Source organism: Protopterus annectens, chromosome 14.part0 (genome assembly GCF_019279795.1).
Source record: "Protopterus annectens isolate FY-2018-M chromosome 14.part0, PAN1.0, whole genome shotgun sequence".
Lineage (NCBI taxonomy): Eukaryota > Metazoa > Chordata > Ceratodontiformes > Protopteridae > Protopterus > Protopterus annectens.
This window is the reverse complement of record NC_056748.1, coordinates 430904366-430921555: the sequence shown is the minus strand read 5'-3', so window position 1 is coordinate 430921555 and position 17190 is coordinate 430904366. Positions and strand designations below refer to the sequence as shown.

At 40.0% G+C, this 17190-nt stretch overlaps 1 protein-coding gene across 1 annotated transcript in view; it reads right to left on the bottom strand.

Moving 5' to 3' along the window:
- The window catches only part of SEC24C (SEC24 homolog C, COPII coat complex component), a 2546747-nt gene that overhangs the window by 1698900 nt on the left and 830657 nt on the right, over window positions 1–17190 (bottom strand). The window contains exon 9 of the mRNA XM_044055565.1: window positions 2013–2140. Within this exon, the coding sequence (XP_043911500.1) occupies window positions 2013–2140 (128 nt within the window). The remainder of the gene's footprint in view (window positions 1–2012; window positions 2141–17190) is intronic.

Here is a 17190-nt window from a genome sequence, read left to right as displayed (position 1 = left end):
CCTAGAGGGGGTGGAATTGGTAAAACCCCACCTGAATCTGAGCCTTGAGAAATCTCTGCATCATTCTGTCCATACCAGTCTCTGTCAAAACTCCTACAGGATGTGGATGAGGCTGAGGAAGCTGGTCTGGAATGCTTTGAAGGTGTTTGAAATAACTTGGCTGGAAGGGTTGGATAGACTGGTCTAATCACATTTTCTGGTATTCAGCTCCTGGCTGTTGGATCAGAAGGCCTAGGTTCTGACAATGAAGTCGAACGAGGGGAGGACCTGGGTGTAGTTATTTTCCCCGTAGGATCCAAGGTTGTCTGGGGATCTGAGCTGGGAATTATGTTTGTCAGATCTGACAACAGTTATGTAGATCTCAGATCCGAGGTTGTCTGATCCAATGGTTTCACAATCTTCCTTTGGGGAACAGTTCTTTTTCTAGGCTCGTGAGAGCCATGTGATTTTAAGGGGGTTGAGCCCTAGGAGAGAAAGATGAAGAGGCAGATTACAAACTCTTGAGATTTGCTCCTACGGTCAGATATGGCTCTGGGATTGAAGGCGGCACAGATATCACAGGTCAATCTTACATGCTCGGGGCCCCAAGCAATAGATGCACTTCTTGTGGGCATCGGAGTTGGGTATTTTGTGCCCACAAGAAGTGCATCTCTTAAAACCTGAAGGTTTCTCGGACATAGATAAGTCACACAGGAAAAAGTACCAAGGACACCAACTAACTGAGTCACTATGCACAGAAACACTAAAACCTACTAAATAAGGTAACTACTACCAAGAATAATTCTTTTTTTTCTTACAGTAAAAAGTGAAAGGAGGAAGAAGTCCAACACCATCCTAATGCCTGCGATAACTAAGTAAGGAAGGAAAAAGAGAAACCAACACAAAAAAAGTTATCAAAGGACTAAATAACTTGGAAAGGTTAACCAAGTTAAAGTTTAGTAAATTCAAGAAATAACTGCTCTCACGCTTGAAATCAGGGATCTGCATCCTGGCTATATGGTGGCACACGAGATCAGAGGAGTTGCAAATGGTGTAGAGCATTATAGATACAGGGAAGATCTTGAGACTAGGATCCAAGTCTACAAAATGTGGCCAAACACATCAGTGAGGATGAATGAAAAGGACAACATCAGATTTTATGCTTCTCAAAGAAACAACAACCTTGAAATTAAGATATTTAAGTAGCAGGGAGTATGGGGGCACAGTCAAGGGGTGGAAGGCTTGGCAACCTTGCCCCCCCCCAAAAAAAAAAAAAACACAAACAGTGACTAAACGGTCACAGCTACACTAAAAGTTTGATTTTTTGAGATAACTAATGTATGAAACCTTACTAATGGAATCAGTCATGCTCATCATTGTCTCAACCCTAGTGCAGAAGCATAAAATGTTCATTTTTTTGAATGAGACAAAAGAGTAGCATTATACTCTGATGTGTTTGGAAGTGAAGAGAATTTCCTTTGTTTTGTTAGAGTTGAGGAATAGCTGGGGAGGTAGTTAGCCAGTTTTCTACAGAAATGACTGCTTCTTGGGTCAGTTTTTCTAGGGAATCAAGATTGTTTGCTGAGCTATGTCTGCATAAAGACTAGTGGCTAGAAAGTTCTGAGTTTTGGCAAATCCGTAAGTCCTTCTTATACCGACACATCACCTTAGGCTAACAGCAGTCATATAACATGCAGGGAAGCTGATGAAGCTTTGTAAAGATGCTGGACATACAGGTGTCTTGGTGGATTAGACCCAAACTTTAATAAGTACTGCAACTGTGATTTTATGAAGAACACCTCCAATGATTCTGGTGATTAAAGAAGTGCTTTACTTGATTTTGAATAGCTAGATGTCATAACAGCTTACTTGATATTTAATTGCCCATTTACAATTATGCTCTGAAAAATTAAATGGTACTTATCTAGAAAATCAGCACCATCATAACCTCTTAAATCAAGTTTAAAAATGCTAGCACTCTGCATTTTAGATGATGGAAATGAAAAAAAAAAAAAAAAAAAAGATTCATATACCTCTTCTGGTGGCAAAACTGCTAGAGGCTTGATGACCGCAGCCAGAGGTACCTGGGATTGCTTCGCCATGTCTGATGTGCAGGGCATGTTATAGGCTGTACACCTCATAAACCGAGGACTTGCATTACCTAAATCAGAAGGGGAAAAAAAAAGAAATTGAACAAGACATAAAACACTAAACACAGTTAGGTCTCGTGACAAAAAAAAACTGAGGGCAAAAAAATAAAAACATACACATCGCTGTCTACCTATTTCAAGACATCAAGACAGCAGTGGTAAAATGCAGTTCACAAGTTAAAACAGAAAACTTCCCGAAAATGGAAGTTACCACTACATTTCTGGAAAGGAAAATTATGCAAGCTCTACTTATAAACTCAGCTTTCACATTCTTTCATACTTTAAGCTATACCTACAGGAGCTGCACTGAGGTACTACTAACCTTATCAAGTAAGAAGCACAACTCATGCAAGAGTGATACACCGTGTTAGAGGTGGTTTTCCATGAACAGTGCACTAAGGGCACCAAATAACTGATTAGTTTATGTGCTAATACCGAGATCAACATTGCTTCCCCCCCTCCAGGAAAAGAGAATACATATACTAGGTGCATCAGGACATCAAAATCTAAAACAATTATTACCCTGTAATTTTGTGCTTCTTTTGCAAAGTGTATCGTCATACCTGCATGGCTTACCTTATGTAGTGCAGAAAAGGACTGGGATTTTTGTCCCACAGGATGGCACAGTGGACAGCATTGTCACCTCACAGTAAGATAATCTTTGGTTTGATTTTTGGCTGGGGTGCCTTTTGTACAGAGTCTGTGTGTTCTCCCCGTGTTCATGTGGGTTTCCTCCAGATGGTCCAGTTTCTTCCCACATTTCAAAGACACTCAAGTAGGTGGACTGGATTCCCTAAATTTGCCATAGGCATGGGTGTGCATATGGGTGAGTGGTGTGAAAGAACAACCGTGGCATGGCTTACCACCTGTTAGTGTGAACTCTGGCTCTAGATTGTTATTGTCAAGCTGACACCCCGAGCTCAGGTGCAAAATAGGAAAAGAGGTTGTGGAAGGATGGCATATGTTTTCAGCCTCCTCTTCATTTAAACGCATACCTCATGTGCTGATGTCATGGAGAATTGCAACCTTTAACCTCAGTGACTACCTCAGGAAAAATGTGAGCTACAGCCACAGGGTTTAACAGTTGCATGCTTTGCATGCTGAGAGACATGTCCATTGAAGTTTATGGCCCTATCCCTAATGTGACATCACAGAATGAAACCCAAAATGTATTTATCCTATGATTTTAACAAAATGTTGACAAAAAAATGTTATTACAAAAAGGTCTAAGTAAATAAGGATTGACCATGGTTAAGGTGCTTCACCTGTGGCACCCAACTCAAACTTTGATAATGCATTTTAATTAAGGAGAGTATTTAGATTCTGTATGGAAGCTCCTTACTGACATTACCAAATGAAACTTCAGAAATCAGCTAAATGCATTATGGAAATCTTATTTTTAAAACCCCACTAAATATAATGTCCCATTCACAACATAAATGAAAACACTAAAGCTATTTTAATAAATCTGCAAATACCAAGTTGAGCAACATGACAGCTTCAATGATCACATAATAAAAGCACTTTTGTCATCAAGAAATATGACTCAAAGCCATGACTGCACCAGCCCTAGGATTTGAATCAACTTTAGGTTAACATATCAACATCTATGTCACAGACAATTTGTCATTTTCTTCAGCTTTTTTTAAGCATCCAAAAATCATAAAAGCTGAAGTCTAAATACAATCTTGTTGTAGTGAACAACCATGCAATTTAATGGAGGCAAATTACTCTGTTACAGAGTCTTGAAGGAGTGAAGCAAAAATCACACAGTGCAGTTACATTCAAGTTTTACTTTTCAACTTGCAATCACTCACTAATTGCAAAAATAAAATAAAACAAGCTGACCACGGCTGAATAAACTTCCAAATTCCAGGTTCCAAGAAAATAAAGCTTTAATGAGAAAGACAAGAGTAAGCGCTTTCGCGATTCAACAACTAATCGCTTCTTCAGACTCATTCAACATACATCAAAACAATAAATTTAAATCAAAGCACATCCAGTCAAAGAGCTATTTCTCTATGATGTCATGCAAATTCATTAAAAACAGAAATACAATGTATAAAAAGTTTCATGTTAAAAGCATATATTATGTTAAAAACAGAAATAAAACTGCTTCAATGTTTCAATGGTCTTGATTTCAAAAAGGGTTTCAAAGAAACTGCACTGTTTAGCCCAGGGGGCTTATCTGCCTGGAGTTGCAAGATCCATTTTTGTTCTGCCTCTTCCACTTTATTCCTAATGTCCCCTCCTCTATTATTTTTATTAATAATTTCTACCACCATAAAGTTAAAAACATGTTGTGAGTTCTCTGCTTGTACATGTTTAGCCAGAGCACTAGTATCTTTCTTATTAGCTATATCTCTTAGATGCTCAAGCACACGTTCTTTAAGGCATCTATTAGTTTTGCCTATATAAAATGCAGAGCATTTAGTGCAGAAGCTGAGATAAACTAAGTGGTGTGTTTTACAATCTGCATAGAAATTATTCTCAACGGTGAAAGTTAAGGTGGGGTGTTGAAAGACAGATTTGTTATACAAACAGTTGCAGGCCATACAGTTTCTACAGGGAAAAGTTCCTATTCTTTGTCATGATGCTGGCTGTTTTGAAGTGCTTGATTTATAACAGAGCTGTCTTTTTAGAGATTTCCTGTTCATAAAAGAAAATTTAGGTTTATCTTCCAGAACATTATGTAACTCTGGAATTGAGTGCAAAATATTCCAGTTCTTTTCAAATATACCACAGAATCTCCTAATGTCACTAGAATAAGTTACTGGAAACCTAATTTTCATATTATTGCCATTGTGTATAATAGTTTCTTCTTCAGTTGCTTCTGAAAAGAATGGTTTACATCTGTTGTCTCGTTTCTCATTCATATTCTTAATACTGCAATCAATGTCTCTGTTGCTGTAGCTTCTATCTTTAAATTCCTTTTTTAATACTGACACTGTATTATTTAAGCCTTCATTAGTGTTATGTAGGCAACTAGCTCTCGTAAATTGTCCCATTATTATAAAATTTCTATGTATTTGTCCAGGATGCATACTTGCTTTATGTAGGATGCGATTCCTACGACTGGGCTTCCTGTACATGCCTGTGGCAATCTTTTTAAACTGTGTCTTCCTAACAGAGACATCTAAAAATTCAATCACTTCATGTGAACATTGAAAAGTGAATCTAAGGAATTCTGTGGTACTATGTAAATAATCTATCAAACATTGTAATTCATCAGTTGTGCCCCCCCCCCACAGCAAAAAAACATCATCTATAAAACGTGTATACCATAAAATTTTATCCACAAACATATTGTTCTGTAACAGAAATTCACTCTCCCATGCTACTAGTGCTAGGTTAGCTTAGCTATTTGCACATGCTGTGCCCATAGCTACGCCAACTTTCTGTAAATAAAATTTCTCACTAAATGTAAAGACATTGTTATCCAGTATAATGCCAAGTAATTCACAGATCAGATTAATTTTAGCATTATTATATGCCTGCTTATCATTCAGTATATCACGTATTCTTTCAATACCCCAGTTGTTTGGTATTACTGTGAATAAAGTAATATCCATGGTCACAAACATATATCCCTCATTTAAAGCTGATACCCTACTGTATAATAATTTCAGAAATGCTTTAGTATCCCTGAGTACAGTATCGCATAGGGCTAAAATAGGATGTGAGCATTTTTCATCATATATAGAAACAGCTTCTGTGACCCATCCTTTGCTTGAGACTATAGGTCTCATGGGTGGGTGAGTTATGTTATGTACCTTCGGTAGTCTGCAGATGATGGGTATGGTAGGGTACTCTGACTGAAAATAATTAAGAAGCTCTTCAGAAATTTGTTTTGTTACAAAAAGATCAAAGATGAAAACAGGCACTCTATCAATGATACCCTTTACTTGCCTTTCATTAATAGCCAAGTAAGTCTCTTCATCATTCAATAGCTCCATCATTTTTTGGATGTAAAACAATTTATCCATCACCACTATACTGCCCCCCCCTTTGTCTGCTGGCCTTATCTCCATGCTAGGAGATACCTTTAATTGTAGTGATGCTTCAGTTTCCATTTTAGTTAAATTATGGAATACAGGTGAGTTATCCTGAGCATACATATCTATAATCTCATTTTCACACACACTGGTAAAAGTTTCTATGACCGGGTGTGGTTTAGGTACATACACACTGGGCTGTTTAAATACATTTATTTGACCAGTTCCAGTATCCTTAAATATTGTTTTTAAAGTTAATGTACGAGAAAACAGTTTTAATTCTTTCAATATATCAGTCAATGATGTTTTATGTGCCGGAATAAAACTTAAACCTTTATTCAAAAGGGATACCTGTGCTGCAGTTAGTTGAAAGCTGGATAAATGTATTACCAGGTCTTGGGATTCTTGGGAAGGCTCTGTGTATTCTACTCTGATGTTGATGTCAGCAGTACTTTCTTTGACTGGATGTGCTATGATTTAAATTTAATTGTTTTGATGCATGTTGAATGAGTCTGAAGAAGCGATTAGTTGTTGAATCGCGAAAGCGCTTACTCTTGTCTTTCTCATTAAAGCTTTATTTTCTTGGAACCTGGAATTTGGAAGTTTATTCTGCCATGGTCAGCTTTTTTTATTTTATTTTTGCTACTGCTTTGAGGCGTAAACCAAAGCATTTATCCAGCCCTTGGAACTTTATCCTTCTACATTTTTTAAGTGGTTTTTGACTGGAACATGGCTGAAGGTAGTTATACTACTGGACTTAGAAGAAACCAACATGAACGACTTACTGGACTCTTATGTATGGAATTCAACCCTCTGATGCAGAATCCAGCTTTTCCAACTAATGACAAAGAACTGACCGACTATGACACTCATAAGAAATTTATAGAGCTATACAGGGACTTAGAGAATAAAATGTATAGCTTTAAGAGACTACAATGGCAGAGGTTTCATTTGGAGGCATCTCTGAAGTATAAAATAATACCTAGAGGCTTAAGGGTACTAAATATGCCTACATATGGAGAAACATATCCAGACCTCCTACAAAAATATCTTCAGTTGAGCTATAACTATATGCATCTACGAATTGAACATTTTAAACCACATGAGAAATACCTAGCAGATGATATAGAGAAACTACAGAGTCAACTTGTTAATAACTTTTCTACTGAAGTTTTAGGCAGCAGACTGGATGATCTGGCTGATAATATACAGGGCTATGATAAAAGGTTACAAAATACAAAAATGAGGAAACTACAACGTGACCTTAATGACTTCCAGCGTAAAGAAGTCTTTTCATGGCCCAGGAAAGCAGTTTCTAATATTGAGAATTCAGAGAGAAACATTACTTTATCCAATGCCTCTAATACATTTGATCAAAGTGACACTGTCACTTTAACTAGAGACCTTGAAAGTACTGCTGACGTCAACGTCAGAGTAGAATACACAGAGCCTTCTACTTTTGAAAATGGCGCCAGTATGAATGAAGCTTCAGCGTTGGCTCAAACAAAAATGAACACAGGCAATGGAAACAGGAATAATGAGGCTGTCTCCACTTCTCGGACTTTTTTAGAGTCGAAAGACACAAAACAAACCTCCATTCTACCTTTTGTATTGAAGAAAGAGTTACGGATAAGGGAGAGATCAAACAGCAGGAATCGGAAAGGCAGAATACGACAACAGAAGGAACGAGGAACACATTCAAATACAATGACTACACGGAGCAAGAATCCCAAGACCTGGTAATAAATGTATCCAGCTTTCAACTAACTGCAGCACAGGTATCCCTTCTGAATAAAGGTTTAAGTTTTATTCCGGCACAGAAAACATCATTGACTGATATATTGAAATAATTAAAACTGTTTTCTCGTACATTAACTTTAAAAACAATATTTAAGGATACTGGAACTGGTCAAATAAATGTATTTAAACAGCCCAGTGTGTATGTACCTAAACCACACCCAGTCATAAAAACTTTTGCCAGTGTGTGTGAAAATGAGATTAGAGATATGTATGCTCAGGATAATTCACCTGTATTCCATAATTTAACTCAAATGGAAACTGAAGCATTAATACAACTAAAGGTATCCCCTAGTATTGAGATAAGGCCAGCGAACAAAGGGGGCAGTACAGTGGTGATGGATAAATTGTTTTACATCCAAAAAATGATGGAGCTATTGAATGATGAAGAGACTTACTTGGCCATTAATGAAAGGCAAGTAAAGGGTATCATTGACAGTGTCTGTTTTCATCTTTGATATTTTTGTAACAAAACAAATTTCTGAAGAGCTTCCTAATTATTTTCAGTCAGAGTACCCTACCATACCCATCATTTACAGACTACCGAAGGTACATAAGAACATAACTCACCCACCCATGAGACCTATATTCAGGCAAAGGATGGGTCGCAGAAGCTGTTTCTATATATGTTGAAAAATGCTTACATCCTATTTTAGCCCTATGCGATACTGTACTCAGGGATTCTAAAGCATTTCTGAAATTATTATACAGTAGAGTATCAGCTTTAAATGAGGAATATATGTTTGTGACCACGGACATTACTTCTTTATTCACAGTAATACCAAACAACTGGGGTATTGAAAGAATACATGATATACTGAATGATAAGCAGGAATACAATAATGTTAAAATTAATCTGATCTGTGAATTACTTGACATTATACTGGATAACAATGTCTTTACATTTAATGAGAAATTTTATTTACAGAAAGTTGTCGTAGCTATGGGCACAGTAGCACTAGTAGCATGGGAGAGTGAATTTCCATTACAGAACAATGTTTGTGGATAAAATTTTATGGTATACACGTTTTGTAGATGATGTTTTTTGCTATGGGCGGGGGCACAACTGATGAATTACAATGTTTGATAGATTATTTACATAGTACCACATTCCTTAGATTCACTTTTCAATGTTCACATGAAGTGATTGAATTTTTAGATGTCTCTGTTAGGAAGACACAGTTTAAAAAGATTACCACAGACATGTACAGGAAGCCCAGTCGTAGGAATAGCATCCTACATAAAGCAAGTATGCATCCTGGACATGTACATAGAAATGTTATAAAGGGACAATTTATGACAGTCAGTCGCCTACATAACACTAATGAAGGCTTAAATAATACAGTGTCAGTATTAAAAAAAGAATTTAAAGACAGAGGCTACAGCAACAGAGACATTGATAGCAGTATTAAGAATATGAATGAGAAACGAGACAACAGATGTAAACCATTCTTTTCAGAAGCAACTGAAGAAACTATTATACACAATGGCAATAATATGAAACGTAACTTATTCTAGTGACATTAGGAGATTCTGTGGTATATTTGAAAAGAACTGAAATATTTTGCACTCAGTTCCAGAGTTAGACAACGTTCTGGAAGTTAAACCTAAATTTTCTTTTATGAACAAGAAATCTATAAAAAGACAGCTCTGTTATAAATCAAGCACTTCAAAACAGCCAGCATCATCACAAAGAATAGGAACTTTTCCCTGTAGAAACTGTATGGCCTGCAGCGATTTGTACAACAAATCTGTCTTTCAACACCGAGGTTAATTTCTATGCAGATTGTAAAACACACCACTTAGTTCATCTCAGCTTCTGCACTACATGCTCTGCATTTTATATAGGCAAAACTAATAGATGCCTTAAAGAATGTGTGCTTGAGCATCTAAGAGATACAGCTTATAAGAAAGATACTAGTGCTCTAGCTAAACATGTACAAGCAGAGAACTCGCAACATGTTTTTAACTTTATGGTGGTAAAAATGATTATTAAAAAATAATAGAGGAGGGGACATTAATAATAAAGTGGAAGAGGCAGAACAAAAATGGATCTTGAAACTCCAGGCAGATAAGCCCCCTGGGTTAAACAGTGCAGTTTCTTTGAAACCCTTTTTGAAATTAAGACCACTGAAACATTGAAGCAGTTTTATTTCTGTTTTTAACATAATATATGCTTTTAACATGAAACTTTTTATACATTGTATTTCTGTTTTTAATTAATTTGCATGACATCATAGAGAAACAGCTCTTTGATTGGATGTGCTTTGATTTAAATTTATTGTTTTGATGTATGCTGAATGAGTCTGAATAAGCAATTAATTGTTGAATCGCGAAAGCGCTTACTCTCGTCTTTCTCATTAAAGCTTTATTTTCTTGGAACCTGGAATTTGGATGTTTATTCAGCCGTGGTCAGTTTGTTTTATTTTATTTTTGCTACTGATTTGAGGTGTAAACCAAGCGTTTATCCAGTCCTTGGACCTTTATCCTTCTATCACTCACTAACTGCCTGCTTAATCCAGTACAGAGTTGCAGGAAAACCTGTCCCAGCAGTAAATGAGTAGAAGGCTGTTAACTAATTCTGAATTCGCATCAACCTACAACAGGATGGGCAAACAAATGCACATACACCAATGAGCAGTTTTAGAGGATTCACGGTTCACCTACATGTCCACTGAGGCTACAATCCAAATCTACATGCATTGGATACCACACTAAAAAAGAAGTTATGTACTCACCATAACGTTCCATGTATGTAGTCCATCTCGACGAACATTATTAAGTGTGGGTTCAGAGCCGATCCTCTGCTCCGACTTGGCCGCTTTTAGAAAGCCTGAAAACTTCTGATTGGCTCGTGGCTAGGAGGTATCTCATGGTGCATGAGCACACTCCCCAGATCTTGTTTGCTGCTAGTCTATACAAGGAGGAAAAAGTAGAAAGGAGAACAAAGGTTCGGACGAATAAACCCTAATAAAAGTGTCCTTTATGATATAAACCACCATAGAAAACTGTTTCCAGATTCTCCAGGAAGGGGGCTGGTGGGTGGGTTCGTAATAATGTTCAGCGAGATGGACTACATACATGGAACGTTATGGTGAGTACATAACTTCTTTATGTTATTTAGTCCTATCTCACCTCCATTATTACATGTGGGACAGCATCCCTAGCATCTTGTATGGGTGGCTCACTGGAAAATACTCCTGAGCACCGTGGAACCAAATGAGGCCCTACCCCTGGAAGTTAGGTCCAATTAATAATGGGTAACGAAGGTATGAGGGGTAGCCCATGTTGCTGCTACAAATATATTATCAATAGGAGTCCTGGCTTGGAAGGCAGCAGAAGTAGAAAATTATCTGGTAGAATGTACTCTGACTTTAAGGGGTTACTCTCTTCCCTCAGAAGTATAAATGAAAGAGATGCAGTTAGAGATCCAGTTTGATAGTGTGACCTTAGAAACTGGCAAACCCATTCTTGTTTCAGCAAAGAAAACAAATAGCTGGTCTGATTTTCTAAATCCTTTAGTTCTGTGGATGTAGAAACACAATTGCCTATGCACATCCAAATTGGTGAAATCTATACTCTGCTTTATTGGTGTGATTGGGGAAGAATACTGGCAATTCGATAGTTTGATGCAAGTGAAAATGGGAACATACCTTGGGGATAAAGGAAGGATTCATCCGGAGAGAGACCCTATCTTTGTGAAAAATTAAGTATGGAAGTTTAACTGATGGGGCTTGCAGTTCGGAAACTCGTCGGGCTGAAGTTATCGCTACCAGAAAAAAAAAAAAAAAAAAAAAGAGTCTTCCACGACAGAAATTTTAATTGACAGCTATGGGCTGGTTCAAAAGGTGGCAAAGTAAGTTTAGAAAGGACTAGATTTAGATCCCAGGGAGGAATGGGATCTTGAACTGGAGGTCTTAACATCATAGAAACTTTGAGAAAGGTCTTGCAAATTTTGTGGGACAAAGTTAGAATCATTAATTCCCACATGAAAATTAGATATTGCTGCTAGCTGAACTCTAAGTGTAGCAGCTGCTGATCCCTGGTGAAAAAGTTGGATAGGAACTCTAAGACAATAGGAATGGGAGCTGTAAATGGATTAATCTTTCTGTTATCTGCCCATATAGAAAAGCTCTTCCATTCACTGTTATACAATTTTCTAGTCGAGGGCTTATGAGAAGAGGTAATGATATAGGTTACTGTTGGAGACAAATCATGAAGCCTGACTAATGATGGAACTGGAGCAGCCATGCTGTCAGTTTGAGAGTGTGGAGACCGGGATGAAGAGAACCTGACTTGTGTGTCAAGAGGTCTGGTACTGGGTCCAGAGACCATGAACAGTCTAACAGGTGAGGCCCGAGGAAAGGGAACCAAATCTGACGAGGCCAGTAAGGAGCGATGAGGATCATCTTGCTTCCCAACAACATTGCTTTCTGTATAACCTTGGGAATTAGTGGAAAAGGAGGAAATGCATAAAGAAGCCCCGGGGGCCAATCATGGACGAGTGCATCTCTCAGAGACTCTCGCGGTGGGTGAATGAGGGAGAAAAAGGTGCTGCATCTGGCGTTGATGGGGATGGCAAAGAGTTCACAGCAGGGTTGTCCCCATTTGTGGAAGATCTGACGGGCTACTTTCTGGTTCAAAGTCCATTCGTGAGGTAACAAAATTGCCCTGCTTAGCTTGTCTGCTATCACGCTGGATGTCCCCAGGATATGCTTTGCAATGAGAAAGCATTAGGAAGAAATCGCCCAGTTCCAAACTCGCAGGGCCGCTCCACATAAGGGGTAAGATCTGGTTCCTCCTTGCTTGTTTAGATACCATACCACCGACATGTTGTCTGTCTGGATAGCCATCATGCTATCATCCCTAGAGGGAGAAAGTCGTGAAGTGCTTGCAAGGCTAGAAGCACCGCTCTCATCTCTAGGACATTGATATGCAGATGGGCCTCGTGATCTTGCCATGTGCCTTGGATAGTCCAGCCGGAAGCGTAGAAAACTCCTTGACGCTTTGTCCATCTTGATGTGGTAGTAGGCATCTTGGAGCTCTATTGAGCACATCCAATTTTCTTTCCCTAACAGAGGTAGTATGGATTGTAGAGTTACCATTCAGAACATGGACTTTTTTACATACTTGTTTAACCTGCTGAGGTCTAAAATGGGTCTCCAGTCTCCAGTTCTTTTTGGAACTAAAAAGAATCTGGAGTATGTTCCGAATACTGTCTGGTCTGCCGGGACCTTTTGGATGACTCTTTTTGACAGCAGCTTTTCTATCTCTATAGCTGCTTGATCCCTGTGATTGGGTGGTACATCTGGGATCCTTTTGGGAGGGCGTGGTGGTCGGGAAAAGGGTATAGAGTAACCTCTGGTGATAATGTCTTGTACCCACTTGTCTTGGGTGATATTTAGCCAGGCTTCTGAGTACAAAGACAGGCGACCCCAGACCGGCTCCAGAGAGACACAGTCGAGTTCCAAATCAGGAACGCTGATACGGATGGTTACGAAAGGAACCGTGACCTCCCTGATTTGTGGACCTCCCCTGCCTCTAGGGCAACGTCTACCATTTGTTCCTCCACCCCTGCCTCTGAAGGAGGAATCACCCTGTGTATCCTGGAAAGATCTCTTTGATTTCTTGAACCACATTTTACCACTCTTCTGACCTTTAGGGTAAGGTCTAGAAGAGATGGTAAAACGGACTCCCATGGCAGAGAGAGTCTTTCCTTCCTGTTCACACCTGGTGAGGGTATCTTTCACCTTGGGTCCAAAAGAAAGAGGAACCGTTAACGGGAGCATTGCTGAATGTAGACTTGAAAGGTTCAGCAAAATTGCATAGACGCATCCAGGAGCGTCTCCTTAGGGAGCCTCCTGAACCCGCCACCCTACTCGCACCATCAGCTGCGTATGAGATCAGCCTCATGGAGGAGTTAACAATGGATGTTAAGGTAGCCAAGTGAGTAGATACTGTAGATGGGACTCTTTCAGTAGAGGTACCTTGAAGAGCATCTTCTAACTCCTTCAGGAGATCTCTCTGAAGTCTTGTGAAGTGTGACAGATAATTCAGCGAAGTGCAAAAGCCGCTGAAGAGAAGATACGCTTCCCGTAGCTATCCATCGTTCGGGATTCCTTATTGGGCGGAAGGACAGAAGTTGTCATCTCTGCTAGCTCCTTCTTAGTGGCCGCCACCGCCACCACAATGTCATCTACAGCTAAGCCCTTGGATAAAAATTCTTTGTCTTTAGGGGCGGAAAGAAACTTGTTCGGCCTCCTGGAGACCTGTTCCACAGCATCAGGAGTCTGCCATGCTTTCTGACACACAAGATTCAGTAACTCGTCAAATGGAGGAGACACCCATGAAGCTGAGGGTTGAGACCCAAAAGCCTTCAGGTACACTGACTCCTCATCAGACGGGGTAACAGTGGGCCAGCCGCCTCTCTGCCTGAGGATCTCCAAGATGTCTGCAAAGGAGACATCTTCAGAGGACAACTTAGGGGACCCCTCCAACTCATCGAGGTCAGTGTCAGATGTGAGAGGCACATCAGGGGAGTCTGCATGCTTCCTCTTACATGATCTCTTCCGAGGGGGCTCCTCAGCAGGGCTCTCTGGAGAGGCCTCGGAAGATTGGGGGCCAGGTCCTAAGGCTGTGGGTCTCTGCCATCCGGGGAAAGAGAAGATGCTGAGACTGTAGTCGGCGCTTGAGGGAGTATAGCATCAGTATTTCTACGTGGGGCGGATGAGCTATCCAGCATGCTCCTCATCTTCACGAAGACCGATTCCTCCGGCTCCCAAAAGACACCTCGGTTCCGAAGAAACCGGAGGTGGTGACGGCTCCAGAAGGATTGGCTCCAAGAACGAAGTAGGGTCCGAGCTCACTCGGGCCGACGCACTAAGAGGAAGACTCGGCACTGAAGAAGTTCAGTTCCAAGTGTCCCCATCGGGGCCAACCGAGGAGCTTCGGACCCTAGACACTTCAGACGGCACCGAGAGTGTTGGAGCGTAACTCAGCTCCAAGACAACCACATGAGGTGCTGGACCCGAAGACTCCACTATAGTCGGTACCGACACTATCGGCTCCGAAGGACCAATCTGGGTTGGAGGAGGAATGAAAGCAGGATAGGTAGAAGGAGTCTGCTCAGAGACCGAGTGGGTCGGAGCCAATAAAAATTTTGGGAAGGCCAATGACTAGAGGAGTCTGAGCACCACTCTCTCGATGTCTTTTTCAGATAGACTCCTGGAAGATCTGAAGGACAGCATGGGTGACCTTGTTCTCTGTAATATCGGCGACTTAAGGGTAGGGTAGACTGGTGAAATATCTGTTGACTGGCTCCGAAGAGGGCTGCTAGTGATCGGCACCGAAACACTTGCTACCGATACTGCAGGGTCTATATCCAAAATCTCAATCGGTCCCGAAGACTGTGGAGCCGAAGAGAAAGATACCAACTCCGCTTTTTGTAACTTCTGTGGTGGTTCAGAGGCAGAAGTTGGAGTCGGAGAAGGCCGTTTTGAAGTTTTGCCCTTATCCTTCCTAGAAGACTGCAACTTAGGAGAGGAAGAAGAACTGGCTAGGTCTTCTTCGAAGGAAGGTTTCAACAAACCTTTTAAAATAAGTTTATTCTTCCATTCCTGGAGCACTCTAGGGCTAAAAGAATGGCAGAAAAGGCAGGTTTCTTGCAGATGTATGGCCCCTAAGCAATACACAAAAACGCTATGTCCATCAGTGATGGACATTTTTTGTGAATACTTAATGCACTTCTTAAAGCCTGATGGTTTGTGTTCCTTACATTCCTTAGACATATTGACAGCAAAGGAAGGCCAACACACTCACACAACAAGAGAGGAACAAGATCCTCTAACAAACAGATCTAGCCCTATCACACTTTAAGAAAAAAAAAGAAAAAGGGGGGGGGGGGGCTAGGTCCTCTAACTTTAACGGACCTAGTGTGAAGAACAAAATAGGGATGAAACTAGAACCTCTAACTTAAAAGGTCTATCAAAAAACAAAAACACATGCGAACAAGCAATAGGCCCAGAAAATACAATATACGATAACCAAGTCAAATCTGGCTGAAGTCACAAATCGGAAGTCACAAAAAAATGACCATCAGTAATAAGCTATGATAGAAAACTCTCTATAAGCAATAAATTCCTGAAAAGGAAGTAATAGTAATAAAAAAGGTATCACTTAGCCACCGCCAACCAAGAAAGCTTCCAAATGAAGAAACGGCAAATGAGATCTGGGGAGCGTGCTCAGGGATACCCTCCTAGCCACGAGCCAATCAGAAGTTTTCAGGCTTTCTAAAAGTGGCAGAGTCGGAGCCGACCACACGTAATAATGGAGGCGAGATAGGACTACATAACATCCATTTTTATGGGTAAATCAGCAACACAAATGTGAGCATGAGATAGCAATGTGCTAATATATCACATACAGCAAAGTATCATGCAAGTTAAAAATTGATCTTGTTTCCAACATCCCAAGATACATGTGCACACAATGAATTCAACTATGCCTTGCACAGGATGCATAAACTATGCATCAAGGTGTAAAGCAGTAATGTTATATTACCCACCCATATGCAGAGGTTTTTACAGCTACAAGATGTGCAAATGCAGGAATAAAGTTAGGAATGTTTAAGTCCTTTACAATGAAATCTAAGCAAAAAAACGTGAGTAAATCACACCAAGAGGAGATGCAAAATTGGAAGTGCAGATACAGTACACACCTCCTTAAGAGGTAAAAGTTCCAGGTAGCTGGTTCTGCAGAAGACCAACTTCAGTTATGTAAGTAAACTTACAACAGTAGATGTTCAAATGATCACTGCTGCAGCAGCCTTAGTTATATGGGGTTTTAACCTAAAAAATGATTTAACAGCTAACCAGCCAGATCCCAAAGCTTCACAGCACTTTCCATGAGCCCAAACTCTCAGGCAACTTGAGTTGAGCTGTGTAAAAGAGAAGTTTGGGGGCAAAGCCTTTCAGAGCTTTCCTGCCAACACAGAGAAGTAGGGTGAGCCCTGAAAGGACAATGACAGGGACAACAAAAAATAAATGTTCACACCCTGGCATAAAAAAACAAGGAGAATGGAGGAATAGTGGTTACTGCAGTAGTGATCATTTGAACATCTACTGGTATTGTAAGTTTACTTACACAACTATGCTATGTTCTTCATATTGATCATTCCTACAGTATCCTTAGCTGTATGTGTAGATTACCTTAGCTTACTACATTTGGGAGGTGGAAAGACAAGAATTCGGCAGCCCCTGAAAAATGGTCCT